At 43.2% G+C, this 25175-nt stretch overlaps 1 protein-coding gene across 3 annotated transcripts in view; it reads left to right on the top strand.

The window, feature by feature from the left end:
* Positions 1-9135, top strand: part of ZCCHC7 (zinc finger CCHC-type containing 7) — a 277785-nt gene extending 268650 nt beyond the window's left edge. For 2 of the 3 annotated variants that reach the window (XM_050762131.1, XM_050762132.1), the window contains exons 8-9: positions 5695-5809; positions 7815-9135. In XM_050762131.1, the coding sequence (XP_050618088.1) occupies positions 5695-5809; positions 7815-8248 (549 nt within the window). In that variant the 3' untranslated portion in view covers positions 8249-9135. The remainder of the gene's footprint in view (positions 1-5694; positions 5810-7814) is intronic. The other variant, XM_050762134.1, reaches the window with a different exon arrangement.
* The last annotated feature ends 16040 nt before the right edge of the window (positions 9136-25175 follow it).

Raw genomic sequence — 25175 nt, 5'->3', positions numbered from 1 at the left:
TATATTTTCAACTGATTTATCCCTTTCCTCCCTGCTAGAGTAACAAGCTATCAGAGCGTATTCCTCTAATTATCTTACATGTACATGAACAAGTTGAGATAAAACTAATAGAGCTGATAAAATCAATCAGACAAATATGATAGTCAACAGTATGATAGCAGTTCTCTTGATTTCTTATAAACACAATTGTTTTGACACAGCCATAGCATGATTTTAGATTTTCTTTTTTTCTTTTTCTTTTTTTTGTTTTTTTTGAGACAGAGTCTTGCTGTTTCCCAGGCTGGAGTGCCGTGGTGCAATCTCTGCTCACTGCCACCTCCTCCCAGGTTCAAGCCTCAGCCTCCCAAGTAGCTGGGATTACAGACACCTGCCACCACGTCCAGCTAATTTTGTATTTTTAGTAGAGACGGGTTTTTACCATATTGGTCAGGCTGGTCTTGAACTCTTGACCTCAGGTGATCCACCTGCCTTGTCCTCCCAAAGTGCTGGGATTACAGGCGTGAGCCACCACGCCCAACTGATTTTAGATTTTCATTGTGTTTTTTTTGTTGTTGTTGTTTTTTGTTTTTTGTTTGAGACGGAGTTTTGCTCTTGTTGCCCAAGCTGGAGTGCAATGGTGTGATCTCAGCTCACTGTAACTTCCATCTCCTAGGTTCAAGCAATTCTTCTGCCTCAGCCTCCCGAGTGGCTGGGATTATAGGTGTACGCCACCATACCCAGCTAATTTTTTATATATTTTTTAGTAGAAATGAGGTTTCACCATGTTAGCCAAGCTGGTCTCAAACTCCTGGCCTCAGATGATCCACCCGCCTCGGCCTCCCAAACTGTTGGGATTACAGGTGTGAACCACCGTGCCTGGCCTGATTTTAGATTTTCTACTTAGTTCTCCAGTTTTCCCTGGTACAATGTTCAGTTAAGTCTACATCCCATACATGTAAACCCTGGCATTCAGTGGTGAAAAAACAGATGCTGCATCATTGACTTGCCCACCTACCCCACAGATGCCCAGATTCCCTATCCAGCCAACATATTCCCTAACCCCAACTGAAAAGGCCAAACTGTGTGTGTTCTAGATGCTGAAACGCCAAAGCAGAAGAAGCTTCTCGTTGAGAACTTGGCATGAGGCCACTAGGCAAATGCCACATTAAGTATGAAACAGCAGCAGCTCATTTCAGAAAAAGGATGTAATAAGAATAGGCTCAGAGCCCATACTTCTAGGAATCTTGAAGCAGTGGAGGAAAGGCAGTGGCACAGAAAGTAGAAAATTCTTAGAAAGGAATGTATTATTCCCAGTCTCCAGGTAGGCTTCTAGTAGCCTAGAAACCAAGATAAACTAATATCAAACCAGATCTGGTATCAGGAAGCAAAAAGCATGCAGAGTGTTGGGAATCCCCAAAATGAGAAGTATGAGCAATGGGATAGGGTGGGTGGTATTGCAGGTTACCACTTGAATTCCAACTATGACACATCACTGATGTGGATCTTGGGAACTGGAGCCCTACATTGTAGGGCAACTGGAGAAGAAAAGTACTGAACAGAATCCATAAACAGATAAATTTTATCTTCCATATTGGGGCAGCAGCACCTGTGGGGATGAGACATAGCTTATGAAAGCCAGGATGAGCTCTGAGCCTCAGTTCCAGTTTTGCTCTGCTACGGACTCAACCATGTGACATAAACAACCCACTTTTTCTCTTTGGTCCCATTTCTTTATCTCCAAAGCAGAGAAGTTGTACAGGAAATCTCTCAGCATGAAGTAGAGAAGACTTTTTTTGAGACAGGGTTCTGAGTGCAGGGGGCATATCTCAGCTCACTGCAGCTTTGACCTCCCAGGCTCAAGTGATCCTCCCACCTCAGCCTCTCCAGTAGCTGGGATTACAGGCACACACCACTGTGCCCAGCTAATTTTGTTTATTTTTTGTAGAGACAAGGTCTCACTATGATGCCCAGGCTGGTCTCAAACTCCTGGCCTCAGAGCAATCCTCCCTCCTTGGCCTCCCAACGTGTTGAGATTACAGAAGTGAGGTACCATACCCAGCCAAGAAGACTTCTTTTACAGAATTATCATCTCTAGATCTTTTACTGCTCTGTCCATTCCTCATTACTAAACATTCAGATGTTGTCGACACCTTTAGGGAACATATTCACATAAGCTTTCCATTACCGCACAAATCACATAGATGTACAATTTATGCTTGCTTACCTCTTTAAAGCAGAGGGGTATAATTTTAGCATTTATGTTTGTTCAATTAAAGAAAAACAATTATAGTTGGATGCTTACTAGTCACTTCTGTTAAGGCAGATAGGAAATATATTAAAAGCATGTGGAATTTATCCCTAAAATCTAGATTTAGATAATTTTTAATTTGCAATAAAGCAAATTTGGCAGCCTCATGACTGCCATAGATGAGGAACTCTAGATTATTTACACTAATGAAGAAGATCATTGGTGTGGCTAATCCAGAATAGTAGATAAATTATATAGCCAACTATCAATTGTCTGTGCTAATGGAGGGGACCAGCGATGTGGATAATCAAAATATAATTTACATTTAGCTTTGGAAAACATTTGTAGTATGATATAGCTCTGTGTAGTCACATCAGTCTAGACCATATAAGACCTAAATGGGGAATTATGCAGGTGGTTAAAGATGTTTGTGGACCTCCTCCCTTTCAATGTCCAGAAATCCAGCCTTACAGATATTATTATTGAATGCATTCCTCATGTGAAAGACTAGATCTAAGGTGAATATGACATTGCCCTTCCCTAATTTCACTCGCTCTCTAGCTGGGGGAAGCAAGGACAACAGTAGTCACTATACAAAGATTACTCCAGGAGAGTGTGAAAGGGGGAACAGGGACTGGGAGAGTTAAAGATTCTGCTGAAATGAATATTAGTTGAGTGTATCAGGACCTCTGTTACCTTTGCATAATCACAATTTGCTTTTTTTTTTTTTTTTTTTTTTTTTTTTGAGACAGAGTTTCGCCATTGTTGCCCAGGCTGGAGTGCAGCGGTGCAATGTTGGCTCACTGCAGCCTCCACCTCCCGGGTTCAAGCTATTCTCCTACTTCAACCTCCCAAGTAGCTGGGATTACAGGCATGTGCCACCACGCCTGGCTAATTTTTTTTTTTTTTTTTTTTTTGTATTTTTAGTAGAGATGGAATTTCACCATGTTGGCCGGGCTGGTCTCGAACTCTTGACCTCAGGTGATCCACCTGCTTCCGCCTCCCAAAGTGCTGGGATTACAGGCGTAAGCCACTATGCCCAGCCAAAAGCATTTCTTTATATTACCATATAAGTTTGTCATATAATCTCCAGGACTCTCCCCACAATAACAACAACAAAAAAAACTGAATAATCCAGATAGTCACAACAGATAAATCTGAAGATAGCAGAAGGATGGAAATGATAAAGATTAGAACCAAACTTACTGAAATAGAAAAATGAACAGCATCAACAAAACCAAAAGCTGATTATTTGAAAACTATTTTTTTCAAAACAACAGAAACTTCTGGGAAAACTACTAAAAGAAAAAGAAAAGGTACTAATAAACAATGAGTGGAAAGTGTAAGTAACTTAAGATACTATATAAATTTTTTTTTTTTTTTTTTTTTTTTTTTTTTTTTGAGACGGAGTCTCGCTCAGTCGCCCAGGCTGGAGTGCAGTGGTGCGATCTCGGCTCACTGTAAGCTCCGCCTCCCGGGTTCCTACCATTCTCCTGCCTCAGCCTCCCGAGTAGCTGGGACTACAGGCGCCCGCCACCTCGCCCGGCTAGTTTTTTGTATTTTTAGTAGAGACGGTGTTTCACCGTGTTAGCCAGGATGGTCTCGATCTCCTGACCTCATGATCCGCCCGCCTCGGCCTCCCAAAGTGCTGGGATTACAGGCTTGAGCCACCGCGCCCGGCCATAAATGTTTTTAAATTATAAGACAGTACTTCATAAAGTTAAATCTGAAAATGCAACTAACTCCAAAATATATATGTAAATTTACCAAACTGACTCAAGAAGAACAAATCAACTGAGCCAATACCATTAAAGAAATTGCATAAGGCCAGGCACTATGGCTCACACCTGTAATCTTAGCACTTTGGGAGGCCAAGTTGGAAGGACCTCTTGAGGCTGCCAGTTTGAGACTGGGTAACATAGTGTGAGACCTTGCCTCTACAAAAAACAAATAAAAATTATGAAGTCTGAAGCTTAAAACTTATATCATTGTTCACTGGAATATTCGTCAGTAAGAGTATAAAAACACATGAGAATGGCCGACTTCAACTTGATGACAGTGGTAACTTCTGGAAAGGGAAGGAGATGAGCGCAAAATGGGAAGGACTTACACAGAGGATTTCAGTTATATCAGTAATATTTTATTCTTGGGGGAAAAACAAGGCAACTAAGGTAAAATGTTATGGTTTTATATAAGGATGAATATAGGTTTTTAATTATTTTTTATACTTAAGTGTGTGTTTGGAGTGATTTATAATTTTTTAACTACAAATTAAGTACCTAAATGTTTGGCTGCTAGCTTGGCTAGTTCAGACTTGGCTCAATTTTATGTGGATTTTTCACTTACTCTTTAATATATATTCTAATTGTTTTTCATTACTTAACTAAGAAACAACATTTTAAAGTAACTTTTAGGCAAGATGGCAGAGGCAGAAAGGGGAAAGTTCCAAAAGAAAAGATTTCAAACATGCTGAATGGATATGTGTCACAGATCATGATAAACAAAAGCCTGCTATGTGGTGAGTGGTTCAGGCCAAAGACTGTGGATTTGGGAAATACTAGCTGTGTGGAGGCCAGAGTCATGAGAGTAGGAAGCTGTCCTGGGAAAATGAGTAAGAGTAGGGATTTCAACTTGGGTGGGGGAAGCAAGAAGAGAAACTTCTTTTGGGGTGTCTCACAATGACCTAGGAACAGTTTTAAACTAGGCATAACCTACCACCAACCTACCCCCCAGCATAAGAATCACTACCCCAGGCCGGGCGCGGTGGCTCACGCCTGTAATCCCAGCGCTTTGGGAGGCCGAGGCGGGCGGATCACAAGGTCAGGAGATCGAGACCACGGTGAAACCCCATCTCTACTAAAAATACAAAAAATTAGCTGGGCGCGGTTGTGGGCGCTTGTAGTCCCAGCTACTCGGGAGGCTGAGGCAGGAGAATGGCGTGAACCCGGGAGGCGGAGCTTGCAATGAGCCGAGATCGCGCCACTGCACTCCAGCCTGGGCGACAGAGCGAGACTCCGTCTCAAAAAAAAAAAAAAAAAAAAAAAAAAGAATCACTACCCCTATAAGCAGTGAATGTTGAGTTAAAATAAGCTTCCTTTTGGAAGTGATGGACAAGCAAAGGAGTAATACTAACATGAAGCCAAATAACATAAACCCACCAACAGAGGGGCAAGGTTGCTACCTCAGACTGTGAAAGGAGTTAGGCAGAGAAGGCTGAAAAAAGATATGAAGGGTTTCATAGGTAAAGAAGTAAGGGAAGAAAACTCAAGCTTGAAAGAATATCATAACACAGTGTGGTTTAGGGCTGGGTGACCCTCCCAGCACCCCAGCAAGGACCATGTCCTACTGCCACCACATGAGGTACCAGTGATATGGGGCTCATTCTAATTAACATCCTACAGACTCTTGCAAAAAGGTTTTTGAACAGTGTGACCATGTGACATCATAATTTTAAATACAATTTGTAGGAATGTCCAGAAAGAGAAGTGTATGACCCATCTCCAGTATCGCCATTCATCTGCTACTATGATGACAAATATGAAATTCAGGAGAGAGAGAAGAGACTAAAACAAAAAATAAAAGGTATGTTGCTAGACTTCTTGTTAGATCACGTTTGCAGTAGTTTCTAAATTTCTGTGTTTGTACTGTCTTTGCCTGCTTCGGGGGTCGTTGGTTAGCATAGAAAGTATTTTTAAAAATTACCAAAGAAACTGGAACTTTCTTGATCTCCAAAAACCAAACACCCACTTCAGAAATAATCCCATGTTGCAGTCTCATCACAATAATTTTTTTTACAGTGATCATTTTAGGAAATGTCCAGAAAATATTGCTATCCATCTGTGTAGGCAGTTTTTAAAGGCTCCTTTGAGATTTTTTTCTGTTTGACAAGTAATTTTCTTTTTCCATTTGTATTTCTCCAGTATTTTTTATGGAAGGAAAGGCTTTCCTGCTAACTTGTTCCTGGAGCTTCCCTGAAAAAGTCATTTCTTATAGGCCACTACTGCAAGCAGAGCTCCAAGTTCACAACCACCTCTATGGTTTCTGTATTTACTGTTTCACACATGGTTCTTTATCACCAAATTAATATCTTATCATTTAAGTTTTCTCTACCTCTGTTATTTCTTGTTACTCCAAGGTGGTTTTCCAAGTTATCTTTCTTGCTTTAAAAACAAAACAGTTTTGTATTTTTTAGTTTGTTGTATACCTTATTTTCTGACTCTTTTGGCCTTTTTCTTTTTTGGACTCTTAGTTCAAGACTTTTCCAAAATGAAGGTACTAATTCTGAGGAAAGTAGAGGAATTACTCTCCCAGCTCCTGCATATTTTACATATTTAAGATAAAATGTATGTCATCTACAGCTATCCCTGGATATTGGTTCCAGGAACCTCCTCATTTACCAAAATCTGCACATACTTATGTCCCGTAGTTGACTCTGCAGAACCTGAGTATAGGAAAAAGTAGCCGTTCATATACACAAGTTTCTAATCTGTGGAATGGTGTATTTTCAGTCCTCATTTGGTTGAAAAAATCCACATTTAAGTGGACCCATATAGTTCAAACTCATTGCGCAAGGGTCAACTGTATGTAGAAGTTATAGTAGTTGTAGATTATGATTAGGCAACCAGATTAGAAAGGGATTAAAAAGAATTGCATGAAAATGTCATCTGTAGATTAAAGGATTATGTGTGCTTTCTGTTTTTTTATGTTCTTTATACTTTTCTGTTTTTTCTAAGTTTTCTATAATGAGCAGTTATGACTTTTATAATCAGAGAAAAACAATTTTGCTTTTTTGTTTTAGCTAGTCCTATCGACATCTGTAGCCTGAATCCACTTTGAGGTGTTCACTATGATCCATCGAAATGTTTATAATAAATGTCTATGCTATAAGTTTTTATTGGCCACTTTTTTAATCTTTAAAGATTCTGTTGACTTGCTAGTTTTCACCTCTCACTGTAACCTCATCTCCCACCTACCCGTATCAGAATCACTACCCTCAGAGACACGTATTAAGTGTGTCAAGCCCTGACAAAACATAACATCAGCTTTATCACTAAAACCTCTAAGATACTTGCACACACGTGCACTCGCACACACTCCTCAAAGCCAGTGATCTCTACCCTGGAGGAATAATCTCTTGGGCAGTTTGACATCCACCTAAAAGTACTGTGGCCAGGCCTTATCTTTAGAGGGTAATTGAAATGTCATATGAGACCATCAAAAGGCTGTTTTATAAATCTTGCTTTGCCTTATTTTCAAAGGCTGAGTCTTCATCATTGGGGAAACTTGTATTGGTCAGACATGACTTTTCTTCACAAAGCCATGACGATTACTGTTCTTACTGGTCCTCGTCTCCATTGCTTAACCTTGTTAAACTGTTGAAAAGGATAATTAACTATCATTGGATTTGTGAATGTGTTTCATTTTTAGCAATCAGAAATTTAGAAATTTAATTTTTAGTGAGTGATGTCATATTGTTAACATGTTTAAATGTCTTAACTTCCCTGTCTGTTAAGTTATTTACACTTAGGAAAGCTCAGCATGGACTGTTTAGCTGCTGAATATGCAAAAATACTTTTATATTTTTCAGTACTCAAGAAAAATGGGGTTATCCCAGAGCCATCCAAGCTACCTTATCTAAAAGCAGCAAATGAGAACCCCCACCATGATATAAGGAAGGGCCGTGCCTCGTGGAAAAGCAACAGGTGGCCTCAAGAAAATAAAGAAACACAAAAAGAGATGAAGAACAAGAATAGAAACTGGGAGAAGCACAGGAGGGCTGACAGACATCGTGAAGTGGATGAGGATTTTCCCAGGGGTCCCAAACCCTACTCTCCTACTGGCAGTTTTAAAACCCAGAAGCCTTCTAAGTTCTTTCACCGTTCATCGCATTACCATATGTCAAGAGAAGACAAGTCTCCCAAGGAGGGCAAGAGGGGCAAGCAGAAGAAAAAGGAGAGGTGCTTGGAAGATGATGACAATGATAACTTATTTCTCATTAAGCAGAGGAAAAAAAAGTCTTAAGCTGTCAGGCAGCCTCTGATGTGGCTTTTCATTGTTCATTTGGCCTTTGTGTCTATAACCTTCTGGCATTGTGTTTATTATCTATGATTAAACAAAGTGAGTTTTTGGTTTTGTTTTTTTAATTTCAGCCATTCCTAGAGTTACTGAACATCCATGGAGATCTCAATTCTCTGTGTCCAACAGGATATTAGGTAAGAAAGTACAAAGATAAACCTGGACTTATCCTATTCCAATATGTCATCTTTACTCAGAATCCTAGGGATAGGTAGAAGAATTCATCTGTTCAAGAAAGCTTTTTAAAAATACTTTGGAAAAAAAAACCGCATCAAAGGTAATTCATCCTCAACATGAGTATGAAATTAAATCCTTGCAGGAAGAGAAATTAACACTAAGAAAAAGTCATCAACATTTTTCAACTTTTTTTTTTTTTTTACATTGGCAAGGACAATAACTATAAATCTATATCCAGATTTTCTTGCCGCTGAAGCTGTTGTCAGAATCTTCCTTTGGACAAAACATCACTAGCTGACTATAAAAACAAAAGTGTCATCATTGAAGCCCTGAAGAGGCAGGGAATTGAGCTTCAGCAAAATACAGGTAAAGAATCTATCCAACATAAATGTCAGAAGACAAATTTCCTAAACAAGTGAAAGAGACATCAAAAATTTTAAAATAATCACAATGAAATCATTTTTTACCACTTTTACAGCAGTGTTTCAAGCGTACTGTCACTCAGATCTGTAGAGATGAATATTACTCAAAAAATTGTTTTGTTCTCTTGCATTTTTTTGAACTACCACAAAGCTATACAGATTTTTTTGTACTTGTGGATCTTTTGTACTTCTCATAGCCTAATGTCAGAATAAGAAAAATAAAATATCTGAAAGAGAGTAAATACCTGTGTTTATTATTTAAAAAGACAATGAGAGTTTGAGTGACAAAGAGCATAGTTATGTTTGTTTTGTTTGTTTATTTGTTTGTTGTACAGACAAGGTCTCACTGTGTTGTCCAGACTGGTCTCCTGAGCTCAAGTGATCCTCTTTCCTTGGCCTCCCAAAGTGCTGGGATTACAGGCATGAGCCATCACTCCCGGCCTCGGCATAGTTGTGTTGGGCAGGTGGATAAAGTTATAAAATCCCTATAGACTGGAGTCAAAAATGCCATTTTTGCCCAAGTGCAAGCTCTCTGCCAGAATAAAATGGTATGAAATCAATTAAATAGGACAGTTTTATAATGTCAGGTTCTTAAATTTGTATTTTACTCTTTGGGAAGTATGCAGATTCCTGTATTTCTGGCAGAATCATCTCTCATCTTTCTGAGAGGAAGGAAGAATTCTGTCCTCTCAAATCAGCATTAGTGCAAATTATATGATCAGAGAGTTTACCACTTTCCTTGTTGCTGTGTAGATTTCAGCTAACTTTATTATATGTTGGTGCATAGCTTCCTAATAGCTAGAGTTGTTTTCACCCTAAAGTAAGCAACCAGGGTTTTTTAACAACTTGCTCAAAGTGGCAGCCATAAAAAAAGGTTTTATAAAAGTGGAAAACCTTGAGATAATTGGCATTATTCTCCAGTAGGACTTGAGGCAAACTTGGCTTATTACTCATATGGTATAACAAGTGCCCCTTCTGATCCAAAGTCATCTCCTTTCAGGGCAGAAATAGGATTACTATTTTAGGTTCTTGCATATATAGCAGATTGTTTGGAGGAGAGAAAGGAAGCACTTTTTTTTTTCTGTTTGTCTCTGCACATTGTCTTATTTTTTCCCAAAACTTATAGACAAACATTTTGTTCTAGGGTATAATTTACCCATTGGGTCCATGCATTTACATGCAGATAGGAAAGGATGCTGAGCTACTTCACCTGTGGGCATGATGATGCAGTCTTCATTTCCTGGTAAGAGAAGAACAGAAACATGGAGGAGCCTCTGCTTCATTTCCTCTCCATTTCCCTTGCCCCCAGCTCTTGCACCAAATGTTCAGTTAAGGTGAGTCAGCCAGTCAGTTTATTAACATATAGACTCTTCATACAATAATGGGAAGTTTAAAATATGTATAGATTCAACCATTAATCAAATAAGACTTTACATGGATAAGTACAAGAGAAGAAAAGCAAATGTCCAAAACAGTAAAGATCTGTATAGTTGGTAGGATTGAGAAGATTCTAAACATCTTACCTCTGGCCCAACTTTGACTTGAAGCAGCTTGAGTGGCTTCTATCTTGGGTTCTACCTTGGTTTGTGTTTGGTGTTCTCAGAGTAGAGCAGGGAAACCAGTCTCCCATTTTCTCCGTGGAAAGCCTTGCTTTCATGGACCTTGCTGTTTGCAGTACTTATTAGTGGCTCTTTATTTTTCTGTTATACAAAGATTATGTAATCATTTTAAGGGGGGAAAATGTTAAAGACAAATCATATGTGATTCTTTCACTCAAAAATGTAGTTAAAATTATTAGTGTCTATTTCTTCAGACTTTTTTCTATACCTATATATACATTGTTTTGTAACCTGTTTTTTCACTTACATTGGGAACAAATACATGTCTGCATTTTTGCATGAATTTCTATTTTATGGCTGTGCCATGATGTAATCAGCTCCCTGTTGAACATTTTGTTTCTAATTTTTATTATTTTTGAAAAATTCTTCTACATAATATCTTCTCCATTTATTCAATTGTGGTAATATGTAATCTAGGGTCAGAGAGCTTACATATATTTCATGAAAGTTTTAATACATGATGCCAAATTATATTCCCAAGTCAGATTCTTCCCCAATCATTTATATGTCCCTGGCAGTTTGTGAGTATTCATCTCCCCCTTCCCACAATCACATGGAATATTGCCATTCCCTTTTCTCTTTGCCACTCTGATGGGCAGCAAAGAAACATTATTCATTAGTGCTGCAGTGAAAAGATTGATGTGGATATGTTTGTGTAAGGAGAGACAGGATTAGCAATATAGGGAAAATCTGTTTTTAAAAGATGTGAAGAGAAGCTTCTCATAGAAAACAACTGAAAATTCTTCTGCCAACAAAACATTACATACAAAATAAGGGAGGCTTTCATTTATTTATAGCCATCCTGATCCCCTGGTCTTATCATGCTTTGCTTTCACAACAAAAGGAGGATGCTGCTGGCATCTAGTGAGTAGAAGCCAGAGATGTTGCTAAATATCCTCCAATGCACAGACTAGCTTCCCACAATTAATCTGGCCCAAAATGTCAATAGTGCTGGGGTTGAGAAACCCTAGTTGAAACCCCAACCTGTTTCTCAAAAGGAATTGTGTTCACTCGGGAGAGAGTTCATGTTGCCTTCCCACATCTAACAGGATGTGCCCTTGTCTTACAAGGCTTTGCATTTCATCATATTGCCAGTGTTTGCGAGATTGGTTGGACATGGCCATTCATGTGAAATAAGGAACACTGGTTCCATGGCATGAAGGTCTACAGTCTGGACCACTTTGTGGAGGATCCGGGCCACTGGAGACTCAGCCAGCTGAGGGAAATTAATAGTTTAGGGATCGTGGAAACAAATGCTAGAGTGCCAGGCTATGGCATGAGCCCTGGCAAGATAAACTGTGAACTGAACTGTGGTGTGAGAACAAAAGGATTCAGCTAGTGAGAGGAGGAAAGAGTTGGAGAGTAATCTGATGGGACATTTAATTGGGTCAGAATGTCATTAGGCTGTAGGATCCCTCACCAGGATCCAAATCCAACATAGTCCCTTAGATCTTACAGTTGGACTTTGCATTTCAAAGAAGCACCAATATTTTGGTGATTTATTACACAGTGCCATGCAGTAAATCACGGGATGAAGCTGACTGGTGTGTGATTTGAGCCAAAAGTTTTTCTGTTCATTTAATGTATGTTACTTTTTTGTTTGTTTGAGATGGAGTCTCACTCTGTCACCCAGGCTGGAGTGCAATGGCATGGTCTCAGCTCACTGCAACTTCTACCTCCCAGGTTCAAGCAGTTCTTCTGCCTCAGCCTCCCAAGTAACTGGGACTACAGGTGCATGCCACTACGCCAGGCCAATTTTTGTATTTTTAGTAGAGTGGGGGTTTCACTAGGTTGGCCAGGCTGGTCTCGAACTCCTGACCTCGTGATCCGCCCACCTCGGCCTCCTAAAGTGCTGGGGATTACAGGTGTGAGCCACCGTGCCCGGCCTAAGTTACTTCTTAAAATGATTTCCTGGGAAATTATTCCACGAAAACCCAGTAAAGGAGTGGGAAGGAGTGAGACAGGGAAAAGAAGAGAAGGAAGCCATGCTGGATGCTTATCAAGTCACATCCCATAAAGAGGAACTTTCAAACTCACAGAGAATGCTAGAAAGAGTGTAGGCCACACCTCAGAGTTGCCCTAGTAAGGGGCAATGGAGCTGTAGTGTGTGTATCTTTTTTTTTTTTTTTTTTTTTTTTTTTTTTATTTTTAGTTAGTCATTGTTTAAGCCAGATAAATTGGGTTAGGCAGCCCCCTGACAGAGGGTTGGAGATAGGAATGAAACACCAGTGTCATTTGCTAAAGCCATAATCTCAGAGCAGTTCTTCCTACAAAAAGGTACTTGGGGCTGAGCACAGTGGCTCACGCCTGTAATCACAACATTTTGGGAGGCTGAAGCAGGAGAATACTTGAGCTCAAGAGTTGGACACCAACCTGGCAACACAGCAAGATCTCATTGCTACTAAAAGTAAAAAAAAAAAAAAAAAAAAAAAAAAAAGATTGGCCAGGCATGGTGGCTCACCCCTGTAATTCCAGCATTTTGGGAGGCCAAGATGGAAAGATTTGCTTTAGTCCAGGAGTTTGAGACTAGCCTGTGCAAATTAGTGAGATCTTGTCTCTCCAAAAACTAAAATTAGCCGGGTGTGGTGGCACACACCTGTAGTCCCAGCTACTTGGGAGCTGGGACCACACCCGTGTGCCACCACACCCGGCTAATTTTTTGTATTTTCAGTAGAGACAGGGTTTCACCATGTTGGCCAGGCTGGTCTCAAACTCCTGGGCTCAAGCAGTTCTCCCGCCTTTGTCTCCCAAAGTGCTGGGATTACAGGCATAAGTCACCGCTCCCTGACTAAAATATTTTTGATCTGCAGTTGGTTGAATCCATGGATGTAGAACCCTAGGATGCCAAAGACCAACTGTATGTTTATTATCTTGTGATCATTTTGCAGGTATGTACATATGACAAAGTCTACTTTCACATAGGTAATCTATTGGAAACATTTAATATTTTTTCACTGAACTGGGACTGTTCTTATTAAACTAGGTGAGGTAGGCTCGGTAGTCCATAGGCCATCTTCAGTTTTACTTCCTGCTTTGTCCATGTGGGGCCAAGAAGAAGACTTGATCATAAGGCAAGTATCCACCTGCAGGGGCCTTGCAGGGAGAGGTCACTGACCTCTTAAGCCTGTGAGTAGGACCTTTATCTAAGAGGCATGCTGGTGATAACTACATGTACAACATTTGGAAACTACTGTCTACAGGCTGAAGTCTAACTTCTGGCCTAAAATTCAAAGCCTTTCATGCTTCATCTTCTGCAGTTCTTCGGCTCTTCTTTCTCCTCTATCCCCTTCACCCTTCCAGTCCCACCATGTGAATGACTAATTCCTGAATAGGTCATGCTTCTCCTCCATGCCTTTACTTATGCTATTGCCTCTACCCAAAATATCCTCTTCCAGTTTTATGACCACTCCCAGACAATATTAATCCTTCCCTCTTTGGTGTTTCTATTCAGCTATTCAGCAAACACAGGCTACGGACTTTCTTTGCATCAGGTAGTATTCTTGCTTGAGAAATCTCAAGCCTCAAGGGCTAACAAGCAAGAGACAAACACGAAAACCAGTATTTTGTCTTACAGCTGAGGAGTGCAGTGAGAGATATGGGTATGATGGTAACACCAAAGAAGCATGATTGGTCCTGCTAGAGAGAGGGGAGACTGGGCAGGACCTCTCAGAGGGTCATTATAACAGAAGAAAAGTGTTGCAGCTTAACAAAAAGGGGAAGAACCCCTCTAGGAGAGTGAACTATGTGTTTGAAGCATGGAGCTGTGAAACGGCAAGGATGCACTCTGTATTCGTTTCTGGAGCTACTCTCCCAAAATACCACGAAGTGGTAGCCTGAAACAACAGAAATTTGTTCTCTTACAGTTCTGGAGGCCAGAAGTTCAAAATCAAGGTGTCAACAGAGTTGGTTTCTTCTTGATGTGCTGAGATAATTACTTCCATGCCTCTCCTACCTTTTGGTGGGCCTGGGCAATCCTTGGCTTGTATAACTCCAGTCTCTGCCTCTGTCTTCACATAGGGTTCTCTTCTGTGTCTCCCTATGTCTTGGCGTTCTGGCCCACACTAAAATTATCTAAGGGCAATTTTTTCCCAAGATCCTTAATTACTCTCTAAAGACCGAATTTCCAAATAAGGTCACATTCACAGGTACCAGGGATTAAGATTTGGACATATCTTTTGGAGGAACATTATTCAACCCACTCCCACCCCAAGAACTATAAGAATTGCTTTGCCTAGTTGCACTTTTGTTTTTATTCCAAGCTTTTATTGGGGGATGCGGTCTTCCATATGTTCTTTTTTTTTTCTCTGTTCGACTTTCCATTCTGATTTATACCTTCCTCAAGACTTTTTTAACTTAATGATAATTTCTTATCTTACGTATATCCTTATACTTCAGTTTGTGAAATGTGTGTTGGGTAAAAGCATGAACTGGAAAGCACCTATCAGATTTAGTGGCAGACCTTTGCCAGAGGAGTCCCAGGATAGCAGTGAGCCAAGAAACTAGATTGCAGTGCATTGAGGAGGGAATGAGCAACTACGAAGAGGAGAGTGTGTCTGTCTCTTTAAACCCTTGCCTGTGAAAGGCTGACAGTACAGAACACTAGCTGGAGTGAGGCTGACATTGACAGGAAGCTGCCGAAAGAGAGAGGGATGCTGGAGAACTAAAGAAAACTCAACTTACAGCACTCACATCAAGGAAGTGGGAAGGGATGGATCCAGAGGGACAAGTCAGTGGAGACAGGTGAGCAGGCTGAGGAGATGGTATCGTCCACCTTGATGGAGAAGCTTTTTCCAAGAACAATGGAATAGGTGTGTGGGGCATAGGGAGACATGGAAGGACCCCCAGAGGGAATAGAAAAGGAGAGCCTCTTGGCCACTAGGATGGTGTTAGGGAGCCAGGGGAGGTTGGAGTCTTTCTGGAAGTGCCCTGTGGCTGCCCAAGTGAGGGGAGACAATAAGTACACATGTGAAGAAAGGATTTCCTGTGGGAAAACCAGAATCATGTCCTTCCTGCCCAGAGTTACATGCTTCAAGGAGTTCAGTCCTGCACACACTAGTGAATAATCCTTATAAATGTCCACATATGCCTCCCAAGTATAGCTCAGTCTTACATAGAACAGTGTACTAGTCTTACATAGAACAGTATTACTGATCAGATGCTCTCATAAGGAATCATGCCATTTTGAGAGGGGCCCGAAGCTCTGACAACTTGAGACCCCCTATCTGGGCCGTAGCTTTCTCATTATAAAGTTGGAAGTGGTAGGATTAACCTAGATGGATTCTCATTACCTCCCAACTCTGGTATTCTGTGATTCTAATGGTAGTTGGTAGCCCTTGGTATCACTCAAGAATAATCCTTGATGGGCAGTGTGTAGCACTGCCTCCCTGTGGGCACCCCTCAATCTAACAGCCACGCAGCAAGTCCACAGCCTCCCCAGCTATGCCACATTGTATCCAGGTAAACAAGGTGAGCCCTTGCTATAAGCATCACCCTGGTTGCCTTCTCGTGACCCAGCCTCTGAGAATCTCCTTGCTCTGTGCATAGCCCTCTTCACCCATCTCTCCAGCTCTTCGTGTTGGGCTCAGCCTTTCTTCTGGTAGTCTTCTGATTCCATGTGGCCCCATGAGCCACTGTCTCCCCAACCAGTCATGTAGATGTGGCTTGTGCACAGTCTAGAGACTTTATATAAGCACGCCATGATGGTTGGTTGTGATCATTTTTAGGTATCATGTTCTTGATAATGAACATATCCCTCAATTTGATACTGTTTTGATGGGAAAATCAGTTTTATCCCCTCACCGTTCCTTTGTGAGCATGCACCTAGCCTTAAGTGCTTAGAAATGGCTGCTCTGGCCAGGCGCAGTTGCTCAGGCCTGTAATCCCAACGCTTTGGGAGGCCAAGGCAGGAGGATCACTTGAACCCAGGAGTTCAAGACCAGCCTGGGCAACACAGACCTTGTCTCTATTAAAAAAAATAAAAAAGAATTTTAAAAAAAATTAAATAAGAAATAAGGCCAGGCACGGTGGCTCATGCCTGTGATCCCAACACTGGGAGGCTGACGTGGGAGGATTGCTTGAGCTCAAGAATTTGAGACCAGCCTGGGCAACATGATAAGACCCCATTGCTACAAAAAAATTTAAAAATTTGACAGGTGTGGTGGTGCGCACCTATATTCCCAACTACTTGGGAGGCCAAGATGGGAGGATTGCCTGAGCCCCTGCAGTAAGCTATGATTGCACCACTGCACTCCAGCCTGGGTGACAGTGAGACCTGGTCTCAAAAAAACAAAACTATTCTGTGGCAACCTCCTGGAGACGAGTCTGTTTTTAGTTTCCACACCATTAATAGTTTAATCTCTTAAGTCACAAGTAAGGGAAGGGAGTCACATAAGACAGCAAAAGCCCGCGGTTCCCAGCAAAAGCCAGAGGCAAATGAGAACCCACGAAGAACCCAGAGTTCACACCACAACCTGTGTGCTGGTCAGGGTGACCCATGCTGGATCTCCACAGGACCTGGGGCCATTCAGCTAACTCAGTAAACACTTGTTGAGCATCTGACCTGAGCCAGGTCCTGTGCTGACATCTAGGACTTCCTACCCTTAAGGAACTCTGGCTTTTTCTCTAGTGGGTGAGACAGATGGAAACCCTTTCAGTTCCACTACAGATATTTATGGAATACCTGTTATGTGCCAGGCACTGCCTGAACTCAAGGTACAGTGGTGAATTAGACAGGTGTTATCTATGCCCTCCTGGGGCTTCTAAGCCTTCAGAGAAGATAGACACTATACAGGTGAGTTAAGTGCTCCAAAGAGTATGGCTCCTGGTGTGTAAGGGCTCAGATATCTGTTGATAGAAAGGATAAAGTCCATGTCATCTTTATTCTTTCTCACGGGGCCCAGCATGGGGCCAAACACAGTTAGGTTTAAGTAAATGGATTTAACTCACTGGTCCCCAGCACTGTCCTCTGAATGATGTTACCAAAAATGGGGACAACCAAAACTATCTGGACAACTTAGTCAACTGGACTGGGAGATTGCACTTCCAAATGGAAAGGTTTGCAGTGGCTCCTTTGGAAAGGTGGCTTCAAGGGTGGAGAGGAGGGAAGTGAATGTGGGGCTCGCATTATAGGCTTTGGGGGTTACAGAGCTTGCTGGTGTTGCTTGCCTTTATGCTCTGTCAAATCTCAGGCAGATGAAACAAGATGTAAGCTTTCTAAATTATCAATAGAGGGCCTGTCATTCAAATGGAAGATAAGAGCAAAGAAAATAGAAGTCCACCAAAATAATGCCAGAGAAAAACAACCCTGGCCTTTCAAAAAACCACAGATACACTTTCTTAGAGAAGTTTAGACCAGGTACAGTGGCTCACACCTGTTACCCCAGCACTTTGGGAGGCCAAGGCAGGTGGAACACTTGAGCCCAGGAGTTTCAGACCAGCCTGGCCAACATGTCTCTACCAAAAAAAAAAAAAAAAGCCCGTTGTAGTGGCACACACCTGTAGTCTTAGCCACTCAGGCTGAGGCAGGGGGATCGTTTGAGCTCGGGAGGCAGAGGTTGCAGTGAGCCAGGATCACGCCACTAACTGCAGCCTGGGCACCAGAGTAAAAACCTGCCTCAAAAAAAAAAAAAAAAGAGGTTTAGTCCAGGAGGCCTAGTTGTGTTTTGAATCAAAATTCACTGCTTTAGAAAGAAACTGCATGGGTTTCAGTGTTGTCATCTGTCATAATCTCTCAGACTTGTTTCCTACTCTCAGAGAGCTTCCATTTTAAGATAGGAAAGAGAAGCCCTGAAACAGATGAGTATAACTTAAGTTACAAAGAGGCCTTCATGTGGGACTGTGTGTGGAGAGAGGTCACTTCTAGTGTCACTGGTGTTGAAGACCCAGGAAAACTTCACAGAGGAGATGGCATTGGAATTAGCTCTTGAAGTATGAAGAAGACTTTAATAATTAGGATAAGAGGAAATGCATCTCAGGAGGAATACAAGTAGAGGCAACAGCCTGGATGTAGGATAACCTAGGACACTTAAGTAAGAAGGTCTAGTATAATTTCCCTTGACTCTAGTTCACATGAGGGTAATAGAGGGAGGTAAATGAACAAGATCACTGAAGGCTCCGAATTTCAAGCTAAAGAGTGTGGTTTCATTTTCCTCATCTATAAAATGAAGATAATATCTCTGTCTCTTGCAAGAATTAAAGTGAGGCCAGGCACAGTGCATAGCCCTCTTCACCCATCTCTCCAGCTCTTGGGGTTGGGCTCAGCCCTTCTTCTGGTAGTCTTCTGATTCCAGATAATGGCCATGATTCCGGCACTTTGAGATGCTAAGGTGGGAGAATTAGCTGAGCCAGGAGTTTGAGACTAGCCTGGGCAACATGGCAAGACCCCAATCTCTACAAAAATTCTAAAACTTAGCTGGGATTGCTGGCTTGCACCTGTGGTCCTAGCTGCTTAGGAGGCTGAGGTGGGAGGATCACTTGAGCCCAGGAGAACAAGGCTGTGGTGAGCTGTGATTACACCACTGTGCTCCAGCCTGGGCAACAGAACAAGACCATCTCAAAAAAAAAAAAAAAAAAGTTCTGCATTAGATGTGTGTGTATATATATATTAGATATGTATACATTAGTCATTAACTACTTGCATAATGCTTTATAAAAAGCAGCTGACACAATGCCAGTGGTGGCAGCAGAGAACCATCAAGGATTTTGACTAGGGGAGATGAGTCACTTGCGTGGAGATGTGTTTTAGATTAACACAGCACTGCACAAATTAGCACTTTTCTAATAGTCCTCATAAATTGCTTTTCTTTCCAAGGAATTAAAAGATATGAACAGACATGGTAGGTGGTTACATCAGTCAGGGTTCTCTCGAGAAACAGAACTAATAGTAGAGATTTATTCAAACTTTCCCAGTTGTGTAGGCTAGCCAGTCTAAGATCTGTAGGGCAGGCTAGCAAGCTGGCAGCTCAGGCAGGATTTCTGTCTGCTAGTCTTAAGGCAGAATTCCTTCTTTGGGAAACTTCAGCTTTTGCCCCTAAGGCCTTCATCTGATTGAATGAGGCCCACCCAGATTCTCAAGTCAGTCTCCTTTATTTCAAGTCAGCTGATAAATCACATCTACAAAATACCTTCCCAGCATCATCTAGACTATCATTTGACCAAACAACTGGGCATCATAGCCTAGCCAAGTTGACATATAGAATTAGACATCACAATGATCTTTATCTCGAATATGGAAATTGAGACACAGACTGGCAAACTGACACAGAAGCTGACCAAATTAGAATTCTTAGAACCTGGTACCAGGCCTACCAGGTAACTCTTGTGCATTATAGTTTTATATTATCTATTCCTACTTTTTACATAAAATTTACCATAGACATAACCAGACTGAATATCTATGGGTAGATTGTGCCAAATGCTGATGCAAACCACTCTGTTTTGGGGAGGAGAGAGGACCGACGTCAGGTCAGACCCACAGGTAGAGACACAGACTTTGGCTTGGTGTGAAGAAACACTTCCAGACTGGAGTTTCCACCAGTGGGACAGGCTGTCTGGGACACACACAGCTCTTGGTCTCCGGAGGTGAGCAACAAAAAGCTGAGCCACTTAACATGGTACTGTGAAGGAGATCCAAACATCCGGCCAGCATGGCCCAGGGGCTGAGAAGAGCCTCCCTCCGAGCTTGTATGAATTCCAATAACCCCAGATACTAGAAATGTCCCTCACAATTAACTGCATCCTTCAGAAAAGTCCTTGCTCCTCTCTCCACCTCTACCCCACCACCAGGAAGCCTTCAGAGATTGGAGCAGAATGGGGAACCTCCCTGAGCTAGAAGCCATCTGCAGGCTCCACTCACTCTTCCTCCACCAGTGCCCTCTTGTCTGCCAGCCTCCCCTGGTTAATCTTTCTGGGAGGAGAGCTTGTCAAAGTCGCCTCCACCTCAGCCTCCTTTCACAACCCTGCCTCATCTTCCACACCAAGTCTCAGGGGGCCTGCAGGACCCACCATCATCCTGGAGAAGTCATGGGTCACCAGCCACCTGTCTCCTCTGCCTGCACCCAACTAACCATCGCTTCCTGCTGATTTGCATTGACAACCTTCCTGCACTTGGCTGCTCAGGGGAGTTTTCTGGTTTTATCTCCTCGACTAACTTAGGCCTCCCGGGTCACTCTGGATTTCCCATTGCAGACTTGGCTATGGAAGCCTGCCTGTATGCTCCAGGGGGTTCTTGTCTTTTCACGAGCCCTCCCTTCCCATCAGCAAGCCAGGCTGTGCACACAGCAACGTCTTGCAAAAGAGTCTCAGCCATGGCAGGATTTTTGAAGTTCTGGTGCGTGTTAGAGCTGCAAAGGGCCAAAGGACTGTCTAGTCCACTCTAGCCCACCCGACTTCACCTCCTCTCCTCCTCACTTCACAGATGGGGAATTGAGGCAAGAACTGAGAAAAGGCTTGATGTGGTCATACATCAAGTCAGAATAATGGCCAGACCTAGACCTTGGTGCCCCCTCAACCCTCTCACCCTCTCTGCCACACTTTGTCAACGGAAAACAATTTGCAAACTTCAAGTTAGGAGGGAGTGAAAAATGTGTTTAAATATTGAGCTTCAATAGCCTTATTCCTTCCAGGCACCTTCTGCAGCTATTTGCAAGACTCTCTGGGCATAGCATGAGCTGGGCTGTGGCATGAGAGTGAGGGGCTGGACTGAGAAGAGGCCTCCCTCCTGGGCCAGGAAGCTGACTCCCATCCCCTCCTTTAGTGTGGTGGACTGAGCACCTCTGAAATAGCATCTCCCACAGAGTTATGAGGGACCAGGGAGCAAATGAACTCTGAGATGCAGGAACCAGACCTGAGGACAGGAGAAAACTGGGAAGAGAGCGGGGAGCAGTAGCAGAGCAAATAGAAAAGATGCCTGAAGGAAGCAAGTTCCCAGGCCACCAGGGGCCAAGCCCCCAGCACGTGCTATAGATTATCTTGGGGTTCCCAGGAGAAAGAAACTCTCAAGATCAGAAAGTCACTGTTGTCTTGGAGGACTTTAAGAGATAATCAAGTCTAGAATACTCTTGGTACTTATGGGGAAACTGAGGCCTGGAGAGAGCCTCACATCCCATACTGAGTTGGGGGCAGAGCCAGGACTAGTGCCCAGGCCCGACCCCAGTGTGAGACTCTTTCCACAAGGTGGGGAACCAGGGCGTGGGAGCAGGGTTTGGAGGAGACCTGAAGGAGGGGACATCTATGGTTGGGTGTTGAACTTTTTGGAGCCCTAGAGGCCAGTGAGGCAGAAACACCACAGAGGAAAGCTGGGGTTTCTCTGTGACAACAGACTCTTGCGGTACTATGAAGAAACTGGTGTGGTTGTGATGAGGAAAGAAAGGCTGTGAAAGTGAAATTTCCAATTTGTGAGAGGAGGAAACTGCAAATGTGTTCTCCATCCCATGCAAATTATGTGTGGCCTTTTGTCCTGCACCTGCAGCAGCTCACAACATACACAACACTAGAGATCAGACGGGGCTCAGAGTCCTTCAGAGTCTGAACCGCGTCTTCCAGCTCCAAACACAGCAGGAGCACAGGGGCAGAGAAAGTCTCCCTCCAGCTGTGGGGGTGTCCTGAGATGCCTGAGCTGCACCTATAGGATGTCTGCCCTCCCAAGGGGCTACTGGAAATGCCCTCCTTCTACTGTTTCCCCAAACCCCATCAGAAATTCCACAGGGAAACTCCCTTCCACGGGAAACTCCCTTCCCTTCTGCTGCAGGTATCATCACTGTGTCTCTCAGCTCTGCCCCCCAGCCTCTGAGTACCACCTTATCCTGGCCCTTAGCTACTGGCTTGTAATTGTCTCTTTACATTCTCAGCCTCCCACAGAAGCCTGGGAGCTCCTTGAGGGCAGGATCTGCTTCATCTCTGTATCCCAAAAGCCCAGCGTTTTGCTTGGCACCCATTAGAGGCCAGGAAGGGCAAACCTTCTGTCAAATCCCGGGGGAGATGTTGCTAATCAGTTCTGAACACCAATCCCTTGGAGACTCAGGCTTCTCAATGTGGGTAGGCCCTGCCTGTGGGTAGGCCAGGACCTGCTCTCCCAAAGAGGCGCTCCAGAAACGTGTGACCCAGTTCAGCTGGAGGCTCCTGGTCCCTCAGAGGTTTGGTGCCAGCCCTCTGGTGTGTGATTTCTGAGATACCAAGGCTTACTTCCTCATGACGCCCACATGCTGCCTCAGCTTCACCCCTGAGACAGTTCAGGCAGGAAGCACAGAACTCCTCTCAGTTCTGTACTCATACACACTCGATATTCACACTCATACACACGCAAGTATGTACACGTGCACATTGCACACTTGCACCACCCATGCTGCCACATACACAACACATGCACATGCTTGCTCACACTTGCACACACAAATACACTCCCAACAAATGTTTTATGGGATTCAGGAGTTTCAGTGAAGATTTAGGGGCTACAAGGACAGGTTACATGACACTGGGCATAGCTTCCCACTGTCCTTGCAGCTCCGCCTACCCACTCTCTCTGTCTTCTCCCCGTCAATTCCCTCCATTGTTCCAGCACTGCCCCACCTCAGTCCCAAACTCTCATCCCTCTGTTTTATAGAGCCGTTCTACTGTCTGCTCTGGAGGTGGGGACTATCCATACCTGTGCCTGCAGATCCCGAACAAGGGAGTGTTTCCCAAAGAGGCATTTGAATCACTTGTTTCTCCATCTTGCTTAATATCATTATGAACAAATGAATGACTGTAACAGAAGAATGTCTTGTCACAGCTCTCCATTTCCCACTCTAAGCTAACACAATTCTGGCCAGACATAATGGGTCATGACTGTAATCCCAGCACTGTGGAAGGCTGAGGTGGAAGGATTGTTTGAGCCCAGAAGTTCAAGACCAGCCTGGGCAACAGAGTGAAACCCCCATCTCAATTTTTTTAAATGAAACAAAAAAAGGAATAAACTAACACAATTTAGTGACAAATCACGTGTTTTAGGGCCTACTCAATGCCTGGCACTGTGCCAGACACTGCAGATACACACAGTAGCTCCCCCAAGAAAGCACCACAGTGCCTAATAGCAAAAACACACACATAAACAAACAGTAGGCTGGGCACAGTGGTCCACGTCTGTAATCCCAGCACTTTGAGAGGCCAAGGCGGGAGGATCACTTGAGCCCAGGAGTTGGAGACCAGCCCAGGCAACACAGACCCCATCTATTAAAAAACAAAAAAAGAAAGCCAGGCGTGGTGGCTCATACCTGTAGTCCCAGCTACTCAAGAGGCTGAGGTGGGAGGATCTCTTGAGCCTGGAAGGTCGAGGCTGCAGTGAGCCATACTCAATGCCACTGCACTCCAGCCTGAGTGACAGAGTGAGACCTTGTCTCAGAAAACAAAACGAATAGTGACGTGTGGAGGGCGTGACTGAGGCCATCCTGGAGGCAGATAAACAGCTTTTCTGCTGTGATATGAAGGACAGTCAACTTTCCAGGTGAGCAAGATTGGGAAGGTCATCTCAGGCAGGATGAGCAGTGTGCGCAGGGACAGAGGAGTGCCTCACCTATTCTTGAACTTCATATAAATGGAATCATCTAATGGGTACTCTTGTCTCTGACTTCCTTAGCTCAGTGAGTCTGTAAGATTCACCCATGGGAAGAATATTCTAAAGCTTTGTTTCAAACATTGAGAATTGGGGCGCTAACTTGGAGGAGCCCAAACTCAACACAATAGTTTCCTAATCACCCCACCACAGAAGCAGGGCTCTCATGAAAATTAGTTTTTATCCTCTTCTTGTAAAAGCTTCCACAGAACCTAAGCCTCAAGGAGCACAATGTATAGCAAGCTCCCCCGCCACCCCCACTGAGCAGCAAGAGTCTCACTCTAGTCCACAACTTAAGACATTCTATTAAATCCAGGGTGGATTTTCTATGCCCAGTGGTTTTCCATTTTGTCTTTTAATTTTTACTTTAAGGACTTAATTTTAACAAAAGAGCCAAATTACCACCAAGCTTTAAAATGAACTTGTTTAAAGGAGTTAAAAACAGGCTTTGGAATATGAAGCTTTAATGAACGTTGGAAGACGGTAATTAAACAGCCCCTGTGCCCTGTCTCATGCTTTACAAAAGGCAAAAGAAACAGAGAGATCAAAGACTGGAGGTGTTCACTTCGGAACCACTGGAACCACCTGAGGAGTTTTTTTTTTTTTTTTTTTTTTTTTTTTTTTCTCAGACGGAATCTGTCTCTGTCACCCAAGTTGGAGTACACTGGCGTGATCTCGGCTCACTGCAAGCTCCGCCTCCCGGGTTCATGCCATTCTCCTGCCTCAGCCTCCCAAGTAGCTGGGACTACAGGTGCCCGCCACCACGCCTGGCTCATTTTTTGTATTTTTAGTGGAGATGGGGTTTCACCATGTTAGCCAGGATGGTCTTGATCTCCTGACCTCATGATCTGCCTACCTGGACCTCAGTGCTGGGATTACAGGCGTGAGCCACCGCGCCCGGCCCACCTGAGGAGATTTAAAGTCTCCCGTGCCCAGCCTGCACCCCCAGACAAATGGCATCGGAATCTGTTGGGTGGGGACTCAGACACCACAATTATCTCTTAAGCACTCACGTGATTCCAATGTGCATCCAAGGTTAAGAATCTCTAGATTGATTGACAGTGAAGTGA

Source organism: Macaca thibetana, chromosome 15 (genome assembly GCF_024542745.1).
Source record: "Macaca thibetana thibetana isolate TM-01 chromosome 15, ASM2454274v1, whole genome shotgun sequence".
NCBI lineage: Eukaryota > Metazoa > Chordata > Mammalia > Primates > Cercopithecidae > Macaca > Macaca thibetana.
Note: the sequence above shows the minus strand (reverse complement) of the source record. Positions and strands in the feature narration are given on the sequence as shown.